Source organism: Littorina saxatilis, linkage group LG14, assembly GCF_037325665.1.
Source record: "Littorina saxatilis isolate snail1 linkage group LG14, US_GU_Lsax_2.0, whole genome shotgun sequence".
Lineage (NCBI taxonomy): Eukaryota > Metazoa > Mollusca > Gastropoda > Littorinimorpha > Littorinidae > Littorina > Littorina saxatilis.
Window position 1 is genome coordinate 45,124,710 of NC_090258.1, and position 20,189 is coordinate 45,144,898.

Consider the following 20,189-nt stretch of genomic DNA (forward strand, 5'->3'; position numbering starts at 1 on the left):
CAAACGCTCGATCGAGTCACTTTCGCAGTTCTGAATATTATATGAGGCATCAGATGGACAGGAAGAAATTGCTATTCACAACACAATGAGTCACGTTCACATAAAATTTGAGCCCGGTCACTTTTATAGTTTCCGAGAAAAGCCCAACGTTAAGTTGTGTGTTGCCGAACAGAAAAGGCTAGTTATCTCCCTTGTTTTTCTGATAACGTTCGTAAAAGGCTACAGATGTAAATACTTTGATGTAAAGAATAATCCTACAAAGTTTCAATCACATCCGATGAACTTTGTCAAAGATATAAAATGTCTAATTTTTCCTTTGACGCTGACCTGTGACCTTGAAAAAGGTCAAAGGTCAACGAAACCATCGTTAAAGTGTAGAGGTCATTGGAGGTCACGACTAAACAAAATATGAGCCCGATCGCTTTGATAGTTTCCGAGAAAAGTCCAACGTTAAGGTGGTGTCTACGGACGGACGGCCGGCCGGCCGGCCGGCCGGACAGACTAACACTGACCGATTACATAGAGTCACTTTTTCTCAAGTGACTCAAAAAGGGAAGAAAGAAGATAACCCTGCAAGGGTGGCAGGACAAGGGAGGTAACGCACCAGTTGTTGGCCTTGTCGCCCGCCAGACGAGTGCAGTGGATGCGTGACTGCTGACCCGCTCCGATGCCCACCACCTGGTAAAATAGGTAACATTCAGGTACAGGGTATACAGGTGAACGTGTCTATAACCACATGGTACACAGACACAGGGAACATTCACATACAATGTAAACACAGGTATTATTTTAACAACAGGTGAACCCGTCTGTAACCACATGGTACACACACAGGTCAAAGGTCATGGTCAATCACACCATATGCAGGCCTTAGTTCAAAAACAGTTGAACCTGTCTAACCACTACCCAAGGGACGGACCAAATGTGATTTGTAAAGGCAGGTGGTCGCTAGAGAAACGTGAATTACAAAGAAAAAACACACACACCAAAACAACAAATTGGTCGATGATCCTTTGGGGTGGTTGTTGTGGACTGCTGGTCGCTGACTGTGATAGCATGGATACTTTCCCTTTAAAATCATGTCAAGGTTTCTCTTGTGTTGAAATGCACAGGCAACTTAGATGATAATGCAGCTGCGAAACCATCGATTATGTGTCGGTGAGCCAACATGTAATTACAGCCCCTTCAAACCACTTCTCTATTGCGTGGAAGGGTGCCATCTACATTGTCTCTTTGTGCAAGCACCACTCCCCCCCCCCCCCCCCCCCCAATAAAAAAACATTTACAACAAGCAAAAAAAACCCATAAAACAAATAGACCAACAACAAACAAATAGACCAACAACAAAAACCTACTACAGGCAAGCTCTACAAATACCAAGGAAATGGAGTACATTTTAAGCTGTCAACCAAGCATCCTGCAAAATTGAGAGCCATGGACACACACACAGGTAACTCACTCACCTGACCACTCTTAGCGTAGCACACAGAGTTGGACTGTGTGTACTTGAGGGCAATGGACGCCACGATCAGGTCACGCATCGCATCCTCCGGCAACTGTACAGCAGACAAAATAACATGACAAACAACACTGCGGAGACAATATCTGTAATCATCAACCTGCATGAATATAATCATCAACACTGCGGAGACAAGGGATATCTGTAATCATCAACCTGCATGAATATAATCATCAACACTGCGGAGACAAGGGATATCTGTAATCATCAACCTGCATCAATATAATCATCAACACTGCGGAGACAATATCTGTAATCATCAACCTGCATGAATATAATCATCAACAGATAAACACGTCAATGAGAGACCTGAATCTGGTCAACCTATTAGGCACACACTAGATGTGCACCAGATCATGAAATCTGATGAGTCTTTCATGCCAAACTGAAGGGTATTGTGGAAAGGAAACAACTCCTGCAAGTTCCTGCATTTATTCCCTCCCTTGAACTGTAAACCCTAGCAGAGCGAGTATCATCACATTCTCTACACGTCTTCCTTTGCACACAGGCCAAGGACTACTAGTAGTCCTTGACACAGGCATAAAACACAAAAGGACATGGTTTTCCATACTCACCCCCCCCCCCCCCCCCCCCCTCTGAGATAACCATTGTTCTAAGTCCCTGTGCTAAGGGTCAAGGTGAACAGTGACTGTCGAGATTTGTATCAAATGTTATATTTTGGTCAAATATACAAAGAACATTTTTGCATTGATCAATTTTAGTTAGAATTGTTCTTAGTGTTCATGACTGAATGCACTCAAACACACACTCTTTTGTACTCTCGGCCAGCACACTCTTTTGTACTCTCGGCCAGCCGCCTAAACATAGGTTTTAGTTGGCCTGTGAGGTGACATGGCTCAAAGAAGGGAATCAAGTAACATAGCTCAAAGAAGGGAATCCAGTAACATGGCTCAAAGAAGGGAATCCAGTAACATAGCTCAAAGAAGGGAATCCAGTAACATGGCTCAAAGAAGGGAATCCAGTAACATGGCTCAAAGAAGGGAATCCAGTAACATGGCTTAAAGAAGGCAAATCCAGTGTCCAAGCTACCTCTTTCCTGGTGGTCACCAGGTTGAAGAAGAGAGACCCGACCTGTCAACCCTCCCCCCCCCCCCCCCCCCCCCCCCCCCCACTACACACAGATAGCTATATTTTGGTGAACAATACACTTTTGTGACATGGCTCAAAGAAAGAAATCCAGTGTCCAAGCTCCAAGCTACCTCTTTCCTGGCGGTGACCAGGTTGGCGAAGAGAGACTTGTCAATGACGGCGTCGTTGCGACGTTGCTGCATCTGCAGGCCGAACAGCGTCCTGGTCTCCATCAGGGGGGGCTGGTAGCTCGGGTCAATCTGTCAGTACCAATAATGGGTCAGAAAACATCCTGATGATTATCCCCCCCCCCCCCAACACACACACATCATGCCTCCTCCTTGCAGATTTCCCACCAAGTAACAAAATTCTAAACAAGAAAATAATGTTCTGATATGGGAGCTAGCATGGGTACAAAAACTACCACGACAGGAGAAGAAATATTTGTCACATGCCTACATGAAAATATTGTATGACAAAAATAAGAAAACAGATGACAAGATTGATATGTGGGTCAAGGTGAAAAGGCGGGTCAAGGTGAAAAGACGGGTCAAGGTGAAAAGGTGGGTCAGATCTGGTAAAGTACCTGAAATCACCTGACTGCGTGCTGTTATGAGCTTTTTTAGGAATTAACTTTCAGAAAGGCACAAGTGCCTTTTACAAAACTAATTCTTCATAAAAAAAAAAACTGAGCACAGAGAGCACCCAGGCTGTTCAATTTTGATAATTGAACCAGTGGAGGGATGGTCTTATCTCATGTTGTAACCAGTGGAGGGATGGTCTTATCTCATGTTGTAACCAGTGGAGGGATGGTCTTATCTCATGTTAAAGGTATGTAACCAGTGGAGGGATGGTCTTATCTCATGTTAAAGGTATGTAACCAGTGGAGGGACGGTCTTATCTCATGTTAAAGGTATGTAACCAGCGGAGGGATGGTCTTATCTCATGTTAAAGGTATGTAACCAGCGGAGGGATGGTCTTATCTCATGTTAAAGGTATGTAACCAGTGGAGGGACGGTCTTATCTCATGTTAAAGGTATGTAACCAGCGGAGGGATGGTCTTATCTCATGTTAAAGGTATGTAACCAGCGGAGGGATGGTCTTATCTCATGTTAAAGGTATGTAACCAGTGGAGGGATGGTCTTATCTCATGTTAAAGGTATGTAACCAGTGGAGGGATGGTCTTATCTCATGTTAAAGGTATGTAACCAGTGGAGGGATGGTCTTATCTCATGTTAAAGGTATGTAACCAGTGGAGGGATGGTCTTATCTCATGTTAAAGGTATGTAACCAGTGGAGGGATGGTCTTATCTCATGTTAAAGGTATGTAACCAGCGGAGGGATGGTCTTATCTCATGTTAAAGGTATGTAACCAGTGGAGGGATGGTCTTATCTCATGTTAAAGGTATGTAACCAGTGGAGGGATGGTCTTATCTCATGTTAAAAAAGCCTTGCCAGATCAGAAATGGTGAAGTGTTAAAAGGCCAAGTGGACCTTTAACATCCATTGTGAAGTGTTTTTAAAAGGCCAAGTGGACCTTTAACATCCATGGTTCTTTATTTGGTGTTTAACGTCGTTTTCAACCACGAAGGTTAACATCCATGGTGAAGTGTTTTTAAAAGGCCAAGTGGACCTTTAACATCCATGGTGAAGTGTTTTTAAAAGGCCAAGTGGATTTTTAACATCCACGGAGAAGTGTTTTTAAAAGGCCAAGTGGACCATTAACATCCATGGTGAAGTGTTTTTAAAAGGCCAAGTGGACCTTTAACATCCACGGTGAAGTGTTTTTAAAAGGCCAAGTGGACCTTTAACATCCATGGTGAAGTGTTTTTAAAAGGCCAAGTGGACCTTTAACATCCATGGTGAAGTGTTTTTAAAAGGCCAAGTGGACCTTTAACATCCACGGTGAAGTGTTTTTAAAAGGCCAAGTGGACCTTTAACATCCACGGTGAAGTGTTTTTAAAAGGCCAAGTGGACCTTTAACATCCATGGTGAAGTGTTTTTAAAAGGCCAAGTGGACCTTTAACATCCATGGTGAAGTGTTTTTAAAAGGCCAAGTGGACCTTTAACATCCATGGTGAAGTGTTTTTAAAATGCCAAGTGGACCTTTAACATCCACGGTGAAGTGTTTTTAAAAGGCCAAGTGGACCTTTTTTAAAAGGCCAAGTGGACCTTTAACATCCACGGTGAAGTGTTTTTAAAAGGCCAAGTGGACCTTTAACATCCACGGAGAAGTGTTTTTAAAAGGCCAAGTGGACCTTTAACATCCACGGTGAAGTGTTTTTAAAAGGCCAAGTGGACCTTTCACATCCATGGTGAAGTGTTTTTAAAATGCCAAGTGGACCTTTAACATCCATGGTGAAGTGTTTTTAAAAGGCCAAGTGGACCTTTAACATCCATGGTGAAGTGTTTTTAAAAGGCCAAGTGGACCTTTAACATCCATGTGCACGACCTACCTGCAGCAAGCAGTAGCCACCACTCTTCTTCTTTTTCAGGATCTCCAGAGCTTGCGGCTCATAGCCCGGCGCCACCACACCATCAGACACCTGAACCAACACACATGGTTCTGTCAATGTCAGGTAACATTGTAATAAAATATATAGAGCAGAGAAGAGAAAGAAACCAGTAGGAAACATGGATTTCCGAGTCAAAGAAATTCTGCAAGTGATTGAAAAAAAAGTAAAGAAAAATGTGATGGCATCTTTAATAACATCATCTAGTCCTGCTTGTTTGACACATCTTCACATCTCAGAAGAGAGACCCCCCTTCCCCCCCCCCCCCCCCCCCCATCTCTAAGCAGTCTCCATGACAACACGTCATCACCATCTCACCTCCCTAGAGATGATCTTGGCGGTGGCCACGTCACACACGTCGGACAGCGCGATGAAGTCACCGAACGATGACATCCTGTCTGCACCTGGAAGAAAAATATGACAGGAACTGAGCTCTTGCTGATTATGCACAGCGTTTTATTGGTATGACAGGTACTTAGCTCTTGCTGATTATGCACAGCGTTTTATTGGTATGACAGGTACTTAGCTCTTGCTGATTATGCACAGCGTTTTATTGGTATGACAGGTACTTAGCTCTTGCTGATTATGCACAGCGTTTTATTGGTTAAATTTGTTGTAACTTTCTTATGACTTTTTGTTGTACTTGCTGATTATGCACAGCGTTTTATTGGTTAGATTTGTTCTTATCTTAAAAAAAAAAAAAGTCGCGTAAGGCGAAATTACTACATTTAGCCAAGCTGTGGAACTCACAGAATGAAACTGAACGCACTGCATTTTTTCACAATGACCGTAGTCCGCCGCTTGTGCAAAACAGAGTGAAACTGACGAGCCTGTTCAGTGGTTTCGCTGTGCTGCATAGCACGCTTTTCTGTACCTCTCTTCGTTTTAACTTTCTGAGCGTGTTTTTAATCCAAACATATCATATCTATATGTTTTTAATCCAAACATATCATATCTATATGTTTTTAATCCAAACATATCATATCTATATGTTTTTAATCCAAACATATCATATCTATATGTTTTTAATCCAAACATATCATATCTATATGTTTTTAATCCAAACATATCATATCTATATGTTTTTGGAATCAGGAACCGACAAGGAATAATTGTTAAATCGATTTCGGAAATTTAATTTTGATCATAATTTTTATATTTTTAATTTTCAGAGCTTGTCTTTAATCCAAATATAACATATTTATATGTTTTTGGAATCAAAAAATGATGTAGAATAAAATGAACGCAAATTTGGATCGTTTTATATAAAACAAATTTATTACAATTTTCAGATTTTTAATGACCAAAGTCATTAATTAATTTTTAAGCCACCAAGCTGAAATGCAATACCGAAGTCTGGCCTTCGTCGAAGATTGCTTTACAAAAATTTCAATCAATTTGATTGAAAAATGAGGGTGTGACAGTACCGCCTCAACTTTTACAAAAAGCCGGATTTGACGTCATCAAAAACGTCCGGGGATATCATTCCCAGGAACTCTCATGTCAAATTTCATAAAGATCGGTCCAGTAGTTTGGTCTGAATCGCTCTACACACACACACGCACAGACAGACACACACACATACACCACGACCCTCGTCTCGATTCCCCCTCTATGTTAAAACATTTAGTCAAAACGTGACTAAATGTAAAAAGTACCCTTTATTTGTCTTTGTTTTCTAAATGGTAAGAGTCGTTATCCCCATAAAAGAATTATAAGTTTTAAAGCAACATTAGTGTGCTTATAGCGTTTTGTCAAAAATGGCAGCTCTTGTTTGTTGTTGTCATTATAAAAGGAATACTTAAAAACTTAAAGAAAACATGCACCATTATAAAAGGAATACTAACTTAAAGAAAACATGCACCATTATAAAAGGAATACTTAAAAACTTGACTCAAAGAAAACATGCACCATTATAAAAGGAATACTAACTTAAAGAAAACATGCACCATTATAAAAGGAATACTAACTTAAAGAAGACATGCACCATTATAAAAGGAATACTAACTTAAAGAAGACATGCACCATTATAAAAGGAATACTAACTTAAAGAAAACATGCACCATTATAAAAGGAATACTAACTTAAAGAAGACATGCACCATTATAAAAGGAATACTAACTTAAAGAAGACATGCACCATTATAAAAGGAATACTAACTTAAAGAAGACATGCACCATTATAAAAGGAATACTAACTTAAAGAAGACATGCACCATTATAAAAGGAATACTAACTTAAAGAAGACATGCACCATTATAAAAGGAATACTAACTTAAAGAAGACATGCACCATTATAAAAGGAATACTAACTTAAAGAAGACATGCACCATTATAAAAGGAATACTAACTTAAAGAAGACATGCACCATTATAAAAGGAATACTAACTTAAAGAAGACATGCACCATTATAAAAGGAACACTAACTTAAAGAAGACATGCACCAGCTTTAGGTGGAGAACTTTTTAGGACTGTGCAATTCAAGCACACACTAATCGTCACGACAGAACGGTTTAAATAAAAAGGCAAAAGGGAGTTACCTCGCGCCCTGGCGTATGCAATGGCCAGGGGAGACAAATCCTGCATGTCATCCACCATACAGAGTTGTGCCTCTTCCTTGCTCAGTGGTACCCCGACAGCAGCACCTGTATCCACACACACACACAAAATGGCTGTATTCCACAAACACACACACCAACGCCAATTCGACATAATTTCTCTGGTATTGCAGACATAAAACAATATGTTTGTAATCTCTCGGTTATTAGACATAATTTCTCTGGTATTGCAAACATAAAACAATATATTGCTATTTCATATGTTACGTGGATTTCCAAACTGAGCTCAGTGCAAAAGTGATATCGACGACATTTCCGTCGATATCAGTTTTGATATTGACGACCTCTTTATTGCTTCCCCACTTCAAAAACAAAAACACCTGAATTTAAAAACAAAAAAATATTTATGAAAATGTAATTATCTCAGAATTTAGTTAAGCAAGTGACTAAAGATTTTTTGAAAGAAAGGACATTTTGAAATACTGAAAAGTACAAGAAAAGAGTGAACAAAAAGAAATAATAATCAGAGGGAGGGATATCGAACAGCCAAAGCTTATACAAATACTTTTGTAATTTCTTTACAATAAATACAAAATGTCCAGAGAATTAGCAATATATCTAACATTGACTGACTGTGTGATGATATCTTCTGCTATTGGTCTGTTTCGACAGTGATATCAAAATCGAGACCGGAGATATCATCACACAGTCCATCAATATTGGGTAATGTTTGTAATCTCTCGGTTATTGCAGACATAAAACAATATGTTTGTAATCTCTCGGTTATTAAGACATAATTTCACCACAGCTTCTCCGACGACAACCAACTCTATCTCTCTGGACCTATCTCTGACCTCCCTCGCCTCATTGCCTCCACCCAGTCTTGCATCACCGACCTCAAGGCGTGGATGGACCTGAACAAGCTGAAGCTTAATGAGGAGAAAACCGAAATGATTCTCGTCTCTCCCAAAAAACATCTCAATCATCCTTCTCTTCCCTCGTCTGTCGATCTGAATGGTTCTTCTATTGCTCTTTCTCCTGCTGTCCGCAACCTAGGTGTCACTCTTGACCAGTCCCTCTCCTTCCATCAGCATGTTGCCAATGTCCGTCGCACTTGCTTCTTTGAAATCCACCGCATCTCCTCCATCCGTCATCTCCTCACTGAGGATGCCACTAAAACTCTGCTCTGTGCCTTTGTCCTATCCCGACTCGATTATTGCAATTCCATTCTTTCTGGCTCTCCCAACTACATCATCGAGCGTGTTCAGAATCATGCCGCCCGCCTCATCTTTCGCTCTTCCAAGCACGACCACATCACCCCTCTTCTTCAAACCCTACACTGGCTGCCTGTTCAACAGAGGATTCAGTTCAAGATCTCCACACTCTGCCTTAGAAACTTTGATCTATCGTCCCCTAGCTATCTTTCTGACCTTCTTGATGTCTACTCCCCCTCTCGCTCCCTAAGATCCTCCGCAGACACCCGCCTTTTTAGGATACCACCAGCACACACCAAAACATATGGCCAGCGCACCTTCTCTTACCAGGCCCCATCCATCTGGAACCAACTCCCGCACTCACTCAGGCACTCCACATCCATGCAATCATTCAAAACCTCACTCAAAACACACCTCTTCCCTCACTAGTCTGTTAATGACCACCCACCCCCCTCTCATGCTGGTCCTTAATCTGTTTCCTTCTCTCTCCTTCTTCTTCCCCTTCCAGCTCTATTCTTCTTCTCTCAACTAACTTTATGTATCCAATAATTTATTTATTTATTTATGACTGTTTTTCCGTCTTCAGAATGCATGTGCCTGTAGTTGGTATGAGTGAGTGCGCCGCGTTCTCGCTGTGCGTCTGTCTGCGAGTGTATGAGTCCGAGTGTCTTGGTCCTTGTCGATTTGTGTTTCGTATAATGTTCACTATGTATTGTATATTTTGTAAGCGCCTAGGGCTATATTTAGATTAGGGGCACAAATGTTCATAATAATAATAATAATTTCTCTGGTATTGCAGGCATAAAACAATATGTTTGTAATCTCTCGGTTATTGCAGACATAAAACAATATGTTTATAATATAAGCGCATAGTGCTTTTAGTTATGCGCTATAGAAATCTCCTTAATAAATAAATCTATACATATAAATAAAAGAGAGTGTCTGTCTGTCTGTGTGTGTGTGTGTGTCTGTCTGTCTGTGGTCGCCATACCTCAGAGATGGCAAAAGATAAGCACAAGATATTTTGCATGCACACTGCCCTGGACCCACAAATGTGCACCTGGGTTTTAGTTTCTCCAGACATTGTTTCCTTCCTCGGATAATTACCCTCCCCATCTATCAATACAGTCTATATAGTGCAAGGGAGGTAAGTCATGGTTTGTCACCCACAGAAGGGAGGTAACTCTCATCAAACCAGTATACCGTGTCATTCTCAAGGGTTACCCCCCGCCCGCTATCATCCCGCCGCCCCCCCCCCCCCCCACACACACACACACACTAACCCTGCCCCCTGCTCCCCCTCCCTGCCTTCCAGATCATCACGAATAATGTTTACGAAACGATCGCCTCAGTGAAAGATCACGAGAATTTACAGATTTCTCTCCCCTGTTCAAAAAGGTATGACGCGCTCACTCATGAGGTATGCGTGCTTTGATCAGACGGTAACTACAGTGGGTGTGAGAAGGGGTAAACAAATCACGAAGAACACGTTGAACCAAATAGAAACTTGCCTTGCCTATACATCCAAATGTATGAGCTCACACTGTCATTTTTCTTATCCACATTGGAATAAGATTCGAGAGGTTTCTGAGAGAGGGGAGAGCAGAAACACCCGGGCGAAGCCAGGCCTGACTGCTAGTAAATAAATAAATAAATAATCTCTCGGTTATTCCAGACATAAAACAATATGTTTATAATCTCTCGGTTATTAAGACATAAAACAATATGTTTATAATCTCTCGGTTATTCCTACAGAGAAATGCACCAAGCTCAACAAACACAGCGCCTGGATTTGTTCATGCTTGAGATAATAAAGTCAATCTCGTTTGATTGATACTGATACTGACTGCCATAATTATGGCCGGTCTGCCATGATAGCCGACATATCTCGTTTGATTGATACTGATACTGACTGCCATAATTATGGCCGGTCTGCCATGATAGCCGACATATCTCGTTTGATTGATACTGATACTGACTGCCATAATTATGGCCGGTCTGCCATGATAGCCGACATATCTCATTTGATTGATGCTTACTGCCATAATTATGGCCGGCTGCCATGATAGCCGACATATCTCATTTGATTGATACTGATACTGACTGCCATAATTATGGCCGGTCTGCCATGATAGCCGACATATTCCGTTTTGCACTACAACGTTCATGTAAGGAATGCATCAATGCACACGTTATTTCACGTAAAACACCCAGGCCATACCGACCTGTAGGACTGACATGTTCGAATGAGGTGGCGGCAGGGAGAACCAGCACTTGTTTTAGTTCCACCACTAGAATTCAACACACCTGTACTTTAACACCTTTTACACCTACCTGCAGGACTGACGTGTTTGAATGACGTGGCCGCGGGGAGACCCAGCGCTTTTTTGAGTTCTGTCACCAGCTGCCAGGCGTTGAGCGCGTCACACAGGTTGATGAAGCCCGGAGACCCGTTCAGCACTAAAAACACAGGTATGAACACAAAGGTATGAACACACAGGTATACAGCTGTAAGTCACACAGGTTGATGAAGCCCGGAGACCCGTTCAGCACTGAAAACACAGGTATGAACACAAAGGTATGAACACACAGGTATACAGCTGGAAGTCACACAGGTTGATGAAGTCTGGAGACCCGTTCAGCACTAAAAACACAGGTATGAACACACACATGTATGAACACAAAGGTATACAGCTTCAGCCACATATAGAACATCACACAGGTTGATGAAGCCCGGAGACCCGTTCAGCAGTGAAAACAGATCAACACACACAGGTATCAACACACACAGGTATCACATACATGATACAGACATATCACTGAACACTTACAAAAGACAGACATATCACTCAACACTTACAAAAGACAGACATATCACTGAACACTTACAAAAGACAGACATATCACTGAACACTTACAAAAGACAGACATATCTCTGAACACTTACAAAAGACAGACATATCTCTGAACACTAACAAAAGACAGACATATCTCTGAACACTTACAAAAGACAGACATATCACTGAACACTTACAAAAGACAGACATATCTCTGAACACTTACAAAAGACAGACATATCTCTGAACACTAACAAAAGACAGACATATCACTGAACACTTACAAAAGACAGACATATCACTGAACACTTACAAAAGACAGACATATCTCTGAACACTTACAAAAGACAGACATATCTCTGAACACTAACAAAAGACAGACATATCACTCAACACTAACAAAAGACAGACATATCTCTGAACACTTACAAAAGACAGACATATCACTCAACACTTACAAAAGACAGACATATCACACAACACTTACAAAAGACAGACATATCACTCAACACTTACAAAAGACAGACATATCACTCAACACTTACAAAAGACAGACATATCACTCAACACTTACAAAAGACAGACATATCACTCAACACTAACAAAAGACAGACATATCACTCAACACTTACAAAAGACAGACATATCTCTGAACACTAACAAAAGACAGACATATCACTCAACACTAACAAAAGACAGACATATCACTCAACACTAACAAAAGACAGACATATCACTCAACACTAACAAAAGACAGACATATCACTCAACACTAACAAAAGACAGACATATCACTCAACACTTACAAAAGACAGACATATCACTCAACACTTACAAAAGACAGACATATATCACTCAACACTTACAAAAGACAGACATATATCTGAACACTAACAAAAGACAGACATATCACTCAACACTTACAAAAGACAGACATATATCTGAACACTAACAAAAGACAGACATATCACTAAACACTAACAAAAGACAGACATATCAGTGAACACTAACAAAAGACAGACATATCACTCAACACTAACAAAAGACAGACATATCACAGAACACTAACAAAAGACAGACATATCACTCAACACAAACAAAGGACAGACATATCACTGAACACTAATAAAAGACAGACATATCACTCAACACTAACAAAAGACAGACATATCACAGAACACTAACAAAAGACAGACATATCACTCAACACTAACAAAAGACAGACATATCACAGAACACTAACAAAAGACAGACATATCACTCAACACTAACAAAAGACAGACATATCACAGAACACTAACAAAAGACAGACATATCACTCAACACAAACAAAGGACAGACATATCACTGAACACTAATAAAAGACAGACATATCACTGAACACTAACAAAAGACAGACATATCACTCAACACTAACAAAAGACAGACATATCACTCAACACTAACAAAAGACAGACATATCACTCAACACTAACAAAAGACAGACATATCACAGAACACTAACAAAAGACAGACATATCACTGAACACTTACAAAAGACAGACATATCTCTGAACACTAACAAAAGACAGACATATCTCTGAACACTTACAAAAGACAGACATATCACTCAACACTTACAAAAGACAGACATATCACTGAACACTAACAAAAGACAGACATATCACTCAACACTTACAAAAGACAGACATATCACTCAACACTTACAAAAGTCTAAAGACAGACATATCACTCAACACTTACAAAAGACAGACATATCACTCAACACTTACAAAAGACAGCTCTTCGACCTAAATGTGTTAACATGTGTTCTGCTATGTTCTGCCATATCTATGAAATGTTGACACCTAACAAAAGCCATTACATGTATAGTGTGATGACACTTTTCATTGTTACATCTTTGCAGTTGGAGAGACAGACAGGAAGATAAAGCTAGATTCTGTGTGTGTGTGACGGGTATGAGGCATGACAGGAAGATAAAGCTAGATTCTGTGTGTGTGTGTGACGGGTATGAGGTATGACAGGAAGATAAAGCTAGATTCTGTGTGTGTGTGTGACGGGTATGAGGCATGACAGGAAGATAAAGCTAGATTCTGTCTGTGTGTGTGTGACGGGTATGAGGTATGACAGGAAGATAAAGCTAGATTCTGTGTGTGTGTGACTGGTATGAGGCATGACAGGAAGATAAAGCTAGATTCTGTGTGTGTGTGTGACGGGTATGAGACATGACAGGAAGATAAAGCTAGATTCTGTGTGTGTGTGTGACGGGTATGAGGCATGACAGGAAGATAAAGCTAGATTCTGTGTGTGTGTGACGGGTATGAGGCATGACAGGAAGATAAAGCTAGATTCTGTGTGTGTGTGTGTGACGGGTATGAGGCATGACAGGAAGATAAAGCTAGATTCTGTGTGTGTGTGTGACGGGTATGAGGCATGACAGGAAGATAAAGCTAGATTCTCTGTGTGTGTGTGACGGGTTTGAGGCATGACAGGAAGATAAAGCTAGATTCTGTGTGTGACGGGTATGAGGCATGACAGGAAGATAAAGCTAGATTCTGTGTGTGTGTGTGTGACGGGTATGAGGCATGACAGGAAGATAAAGCTAGATTCTGTGTGTGTGTGTGACGGGTATGAGGCATGACAGGAAGATAAAGCTAGATTCTCTGTGTGTGTGTGACGGGTTTGAGGCATGACAGGAAGATAAAGCTAGATTCTGTGTGTGACGGGTTTGAGGCATGACAGGAAGATAAAGCTAGATTCTGTGTGTGACGGGTATGAGGCATGACAGGAAGATAAAGCTAGATTCTGTGTGTGACGGGTATGAGGCATGACAGGAAGATAAAGCTAGATTCTGTGTGTGACGGGTATGAGGCATGACAGGAAGATAAAGCTAGATTCTGTGTGTGACGGGTATGAGGCATGACAGGAAGATAAAGCTAGATTCTGTGTGTGACGGGTATGAGGCATGACAGGAAGATAAAGCTAGATTCTGTGTGTGACGGGTATGAGGCAAGTTGCAAAGAAGTTTTACCCCGCAATGCAGAATGAACCGGGACACTCTGATAACACCTGCATAACTCTGACAACACCTGCATAACTCTGACAGACACCTGTGTGAAGGTGGGAAGGTTGTGGACAGAGGCCGATGTGCTGGGGTGCCCGGGGTGAGGCCGAGTTCATGTTATTATGCAGAGCTATGTGTGGCGCTCTGGCAAAAGTTCATGCACTATTTACTGTTACTTGATAGCTCTAAGCTGTTAAGAGGGTACGAGCAGGGGAGGGAGGGAGGAAGGGAGGTGGGGGGGTGGGGGGTGGGGTGAAGGAGCAAGTGTTTCTGGATGAAGGGCGTCATGCAGCCATGCAATATTAAAGGTGGGGACAGGGGGAAGGGGTTTCAGGTGATCACGCCATGTTGAAAGTGACGGTGGCAACAGCTTGATCACTCCTACACAGACTAGCAGGGCGGTGTTAGTTGGTCTGTGTGTGTGTGTGTGTGTGTGTGTGTGTGTGTGTGTGTGGAGATGGATAGGGTGAATGCAAACAGTAATAATGACTATACCAAACACCTTACTGTCAATAAAGATGAAAACATCAAAATGTTACATAATCTTTGACTAACCAAGGGCAGTATGGAGCATGACTCCCTGACAACAGCTAGACATCTAACCTGAGAGGGCAGTATGGAACATGACTCCCTGACAACAGCTAGACATCTAACCTGAGAGGGCAGTATGGAGCATGACTCCCTGACAACAGCTAGACATCTAACCTGAGAGGGCAGTATGGAACATGACTCCCTGACAACAGCTAGACATCTAACCTGAGAGAGCAGTATGGAGCATGACTCCCTGACAACAGCTAGACATCTAACCTGAGAGGGCAGTATGGAACATGACTCCCTGACAACAGCTAGACATCTAACCTGAGAGGGCAGTATGGAGCATGACTCCCTGACAACAGCTAGACATCTAACCTGAGAGAGCAGTATGGAGGATGACTCCCTGACAACAGCTAGACATCTAACCTGAGAGGGCAGTATGGAGCATGACTCCCTGACAACAGCTAGACATCTAACCTGAGAGGGCAGTATGGAACATGACTCCCTGACAACAGCTAGACATCTAACCTGAGAGGGCAGTATGGAACATGACTCCCTGACAACAGCTAGACATCTAACCTGAGAGGGCAGTATGGAGCATGACTCCCTGACAACAGCTAGACATCTAACCTGAGAGGGCAGTATGGAACATGACTCCCTGACAACAGCTAGACATCTAACCTGAGAGGGCAGTATGGAACATGACTCCCTGACAACAGCTAGACATCTAACCTGAGAGGGCAGTATGGAGCATGACTCCCTGACAACAGCTAGACATCTAACCTGAGAGGGCAGTATGGAACATGACTCCCTGACAACAGCTAGACATCTAACCTGAGAGAGCAGTATGGAGCATGACTCCCTGACAACAGCTAGACATCTAACCTGAGAGAGCAGTATGGAACATGACTCCCTGACAACAGCTAGACATCTAACCTGAGAGGGCAGTATGGAGCATGACTCCCTGACAACAGCTAGACATCTAACCTGAGAGAGCAGTATGGAACATGACTCCCTGACAACAGCTAGACATCTAACCTGAGAGAGCAGTATGGAGCATGACTCCCTGACAACAGCTAGACATCTAACCTGAGAGAGCAGTATGGAACATGACTCCCTGACAACAGCTAGACATCTAACCTGAGAGAGCAGTATGGAGCATGACTCCCTGACAACAGCTAGACATCTAACCTGAGAGGGCAGTATGGAACATGACTCCCTGACAACAGCTAGACATCTAACCTGAGAGGGCAGTATGGAGCATGACTCCCTGACAACAGCTAGACATCTAACCTGAGAGAGCAGTATGGAACATGACTCCCTGACAACAGCTAGACATCTAACCTGAGAGGGCAGTATGGAGCATGACTCCCTGACAACAGCTAGACATCTAACCTGAGAGAGCAGTATGGAACATGACTCCCTGACAACAGCTAGACATCTAACCTGAGAGGGCAGTATGGAGCATGACTCCCTGACAACAGCTAGACATCTAACCTGAGAGGGCAGTATGGAGCATGACTCCCTGACAACAGCTAGACATCTAACCTGAGAGGGCAGTATGGAACATGACTCCCTGACAACAGCTAGACATCTAACCTGAGAGAGCAGTATGGAACATGACTCCCTGACAACAGCTAGACATCTAACCTGAGAGGGCAGTATGGAGCATGACTCCCTGACAACAGCTAGACATCTAACCTGAGAGGGCAGTATGGAGCATGACTCCCTGACAACAGCTAGACATCTAACCTGAGAGGGCAGTATGGAACATGACTCCCTGACAACAGCTAGACATCTAACCTGAGAGGGCAGTATGGAGCATGACTCCCTGACAACAGCTAGACATCTAACCTGAGAGGGCAGTATGGAACATGACTCCCTGACAACAGCTAGACATCTAACCTGAGAGGGCAGTATGGAGCATGACTCCCTGACAACAGCTAGACATCTAACCTGAGAGGGCAGTATGGAACATGACTCCCTGACAACAGCTAGACATCTAACCTGAGAGGGCAGTATGGAGCATGACTCCCTGACAACAGCTAGACATCTAACCTGAGAGGGCAGTATGGAGCATGACTCCCTGACAACAGCTAGACATCTAACCTGAGAGGGCAGTATGGAGCATGACTCCCTGACAACAGCTAGACATCTAACCTGAGAGGGCAGTATGGAGCATGACTCCCTGACAACAGCTAGACATCTAACCTGAGAGGGCAGTATGGAGCATGACTCCCTGACAACAGCTAGACATCTAACCTGAGAGGGCAGTATGGAACATGACTCCCTGACAACAGCTAGACATCTAACCTGAGAGGGCAGTATGGAACATGACTCCCTGACAACAGCTAGACATCTAACCTGAGAGGGCAGTATGGAGCATGACTCCCTGACAACAGCTAGACATCTAACCTGAGAGGGCAGTATGGAGCATGACTCCCTGACAACAGCTAGACATCTAACCTGAGAGGGCAGTATGGAGCATGACTCCCTGACAACAGCTAGACATCTAACCTGAGAGAGCAGTATGGAGCATGACTCCCTGACAACAGCTAGACATCTAACCTGAGAGGGCAGTATGGAGCATGACTCCCTGACAACAGCTAGACATCTAACCTGAGAGGGCAGTATGGAGCATGACTCCCTGACAACAGCTAGACATCTAACCTGAGAGGGCAGTATGGAACATGACTCCCTGACAACAGCTAGACATCTAACCTGAGAGGGCAGTATGGAGCATGACTCCCTGACAACAGCTAGACATCTAACCTGAGAGGGCAGTATGGAACATGACTCCCTGACAACAGCTAGACATCTAACCTGAGAGGGCAGTATGGAACATGACTCCCTGACAACAGCTAGACATCTAACCTGAGAGGGCAGTATGGAACATGACTCCCTGACAACAGCTAGACATCTAACCTGAGAGGGCAGTATGGAGCATGACTCCCTGACAACAGCTAGACATCTAACCTGAGAGGGCAGTATGGAGCATGACTCCCTGACAACAGCTAGACATCTAACCTGAGAGGGCAGTATGGAACATGACTCCCTGACAACAGCTAGACATCTAACCTGAGAGAGCAGTATGGAACATGACTCCCTGACAACAGCTAGACATCTAACCTGAGAGGGCAGTATGGAGCATGACTCCCTGACAACAGCTAGACATCTAACCTGAGAGGGCAGTATGGAACATGACTCCCTGACAACAGCTAGACATCTAACCTGAGAGGGCAGTATGGAACATGACTCCCTGACAACAGCTAGACATCTAACCTGAGAGGGCAGTATGGAGCATGACTCCCTGACAACAGCTAGACATCTAACCTGAGAGGGCAGTATGGAACATGACTCCCTGACAACAGCTAGACATCTAACCTGAGAGGGCAGTATGGAGCATGACTCCCTGACAACAGCTAGACATCTAACCTGAGAGGGCAGTATGGAACATGACTCCCTGACAACAGCTAGACATCTAACCTGAGAGAGCAGTATGGAGCATGACTCCCTGACAACAGCTAGACATCTAACCTGAGAGGGCAGTATGGAGCATGACTCCCTGACAACAGCTAGACATCTAACCTGAGAGGGCAGTATGGAGCATGACTCCCTGACAACAGCTAGACATCTAACCTGAGAGGGCAGTATGGAGCATGACTCCCTGACAACAGCTAGACATCTAACCTGAGAGGGCAGTATGGAACATGACTCCCTGACAACAGCTAGACATCTAACCTGAGAGGGCAGTATGGAGCATGACTCCCTGACAACAGCTAGACATCTAACCTGAGAGGGCAGTATGGAACATGACTCCCTGACAACAGCTAGACATCTAACCTGAGAGGGCAGTATGGAGCATGACTCCCTGACAACAGCTAGACATCTAACCTGAGAGGGCAGTATGGAACATGACTCCCTGACAACAGCTAGACATCTAACCTGAGAGGGCAGTATGGAACATGACTCCCTGACAACAGCTAGACATCTAACCTGAGAGGGCAGTATGGAACATGACTCCCTGACAACAGCTAGACATCTAACCTGAGAGAGCAGTATGGAGCATGACTCCCTGACAACAGCTAGACATCTAACCTGAGAGGGCAGTATGGAGCATGACTCCCTGACAACAGCTAGACATCTAACCTGAGAGGGCAGTATGGAACATGACTCCCTGACAACAGCTAGACATCTAACCTGAGAGGGCAGTATGGAGCATGACTCCCTGACAACAGCTAGACATCTAACCTGAGAGGGCAGTATGGAACATGACTCCCTGACAACAGCTAGACATCTAACCTGAGAGGGCAGTATGGAGCATGACTCCCTGACAACAGCTAGACATCTAACCTGAGAGAGCAGTATGGAACATGACTCCCTGACAACAGCTAGACATCTAACCTGAGAGGGCAGTATGGAGCATGACTCCCTGACAACAGCTAGACATCTAACCTGAGAGAGCAGTATGGAGCATGACTCCCTGACAACAGCTAGACATCTAACCTGAGAGGGCAGTATGGAACATGACTCCCTGACAACAGCTAGACATCTACCCTGAGAGGGCAGTATGGAACATGACTCCCTGACAACAGCTAGACATCTAACCTGAGAGGGCAGTATGGAACATGACTCCCTGACAACAGCTAGACATCTAACCTGAGAGGGCAGTATGGAGGATGACTCCCTGACAACAGCTAGACATCTAACCTGAGAGGGCAGTATGGAGCATGACTCCCTGACAACAGCTAGACATCTAACCTGAGAGGGCAGTATGGAGCATGACTCCCTGACAACAGCTAGACATCTAACCTGAGAGAGCAGTATGGAGCATGACTCCCTGACAACAGCTAGACATCTAA

The 20,189-nt window shown here is 43.3% G+C and overlaps 1 protein-coding gene across 1 annotated transcript in view; it reads right to left on the reverse strand.

Annotated features, from left to right (window-relative positions):
- The window catches only part of LOC138947867 (bifunctional purine biosynthesis protein ATIC-like), a 71,659-nt gene that overhangs the window by 4,902 nt on the left and 46,568 nt on the right, over nt 1–20,189 (reverse strand). The window contains exons 9-15 of the mRNA XM_070319426.1: nt 11,227–11,352; nt 7,661–7,765; nt 5,440–5,525; nt 5,065–5,154; nt 2,740–2,868; nt 1,464–1,556; nt 605–678 (exon numbers count right to left, since the gene is read on the reverse strand). Coding sequence (XP_070175527.1) covers nt 605–678; nt 1,464–1,556; nt 2,740–2,868; nt 5,065–5,154; nt 5,440–5,525; nt 7,661–7,765; nt 11,227–11,352 — 703 coding nt within the window. The remainder of the gene's footprint in view (nt 1–604; nt 679–1,463; nt 1,557–2,739; nt 2,869–5,064; nt 5,155–5,439; nt 5,526–7,660; nt 7,766–11,226; nt 11,353–20,189) is intronic.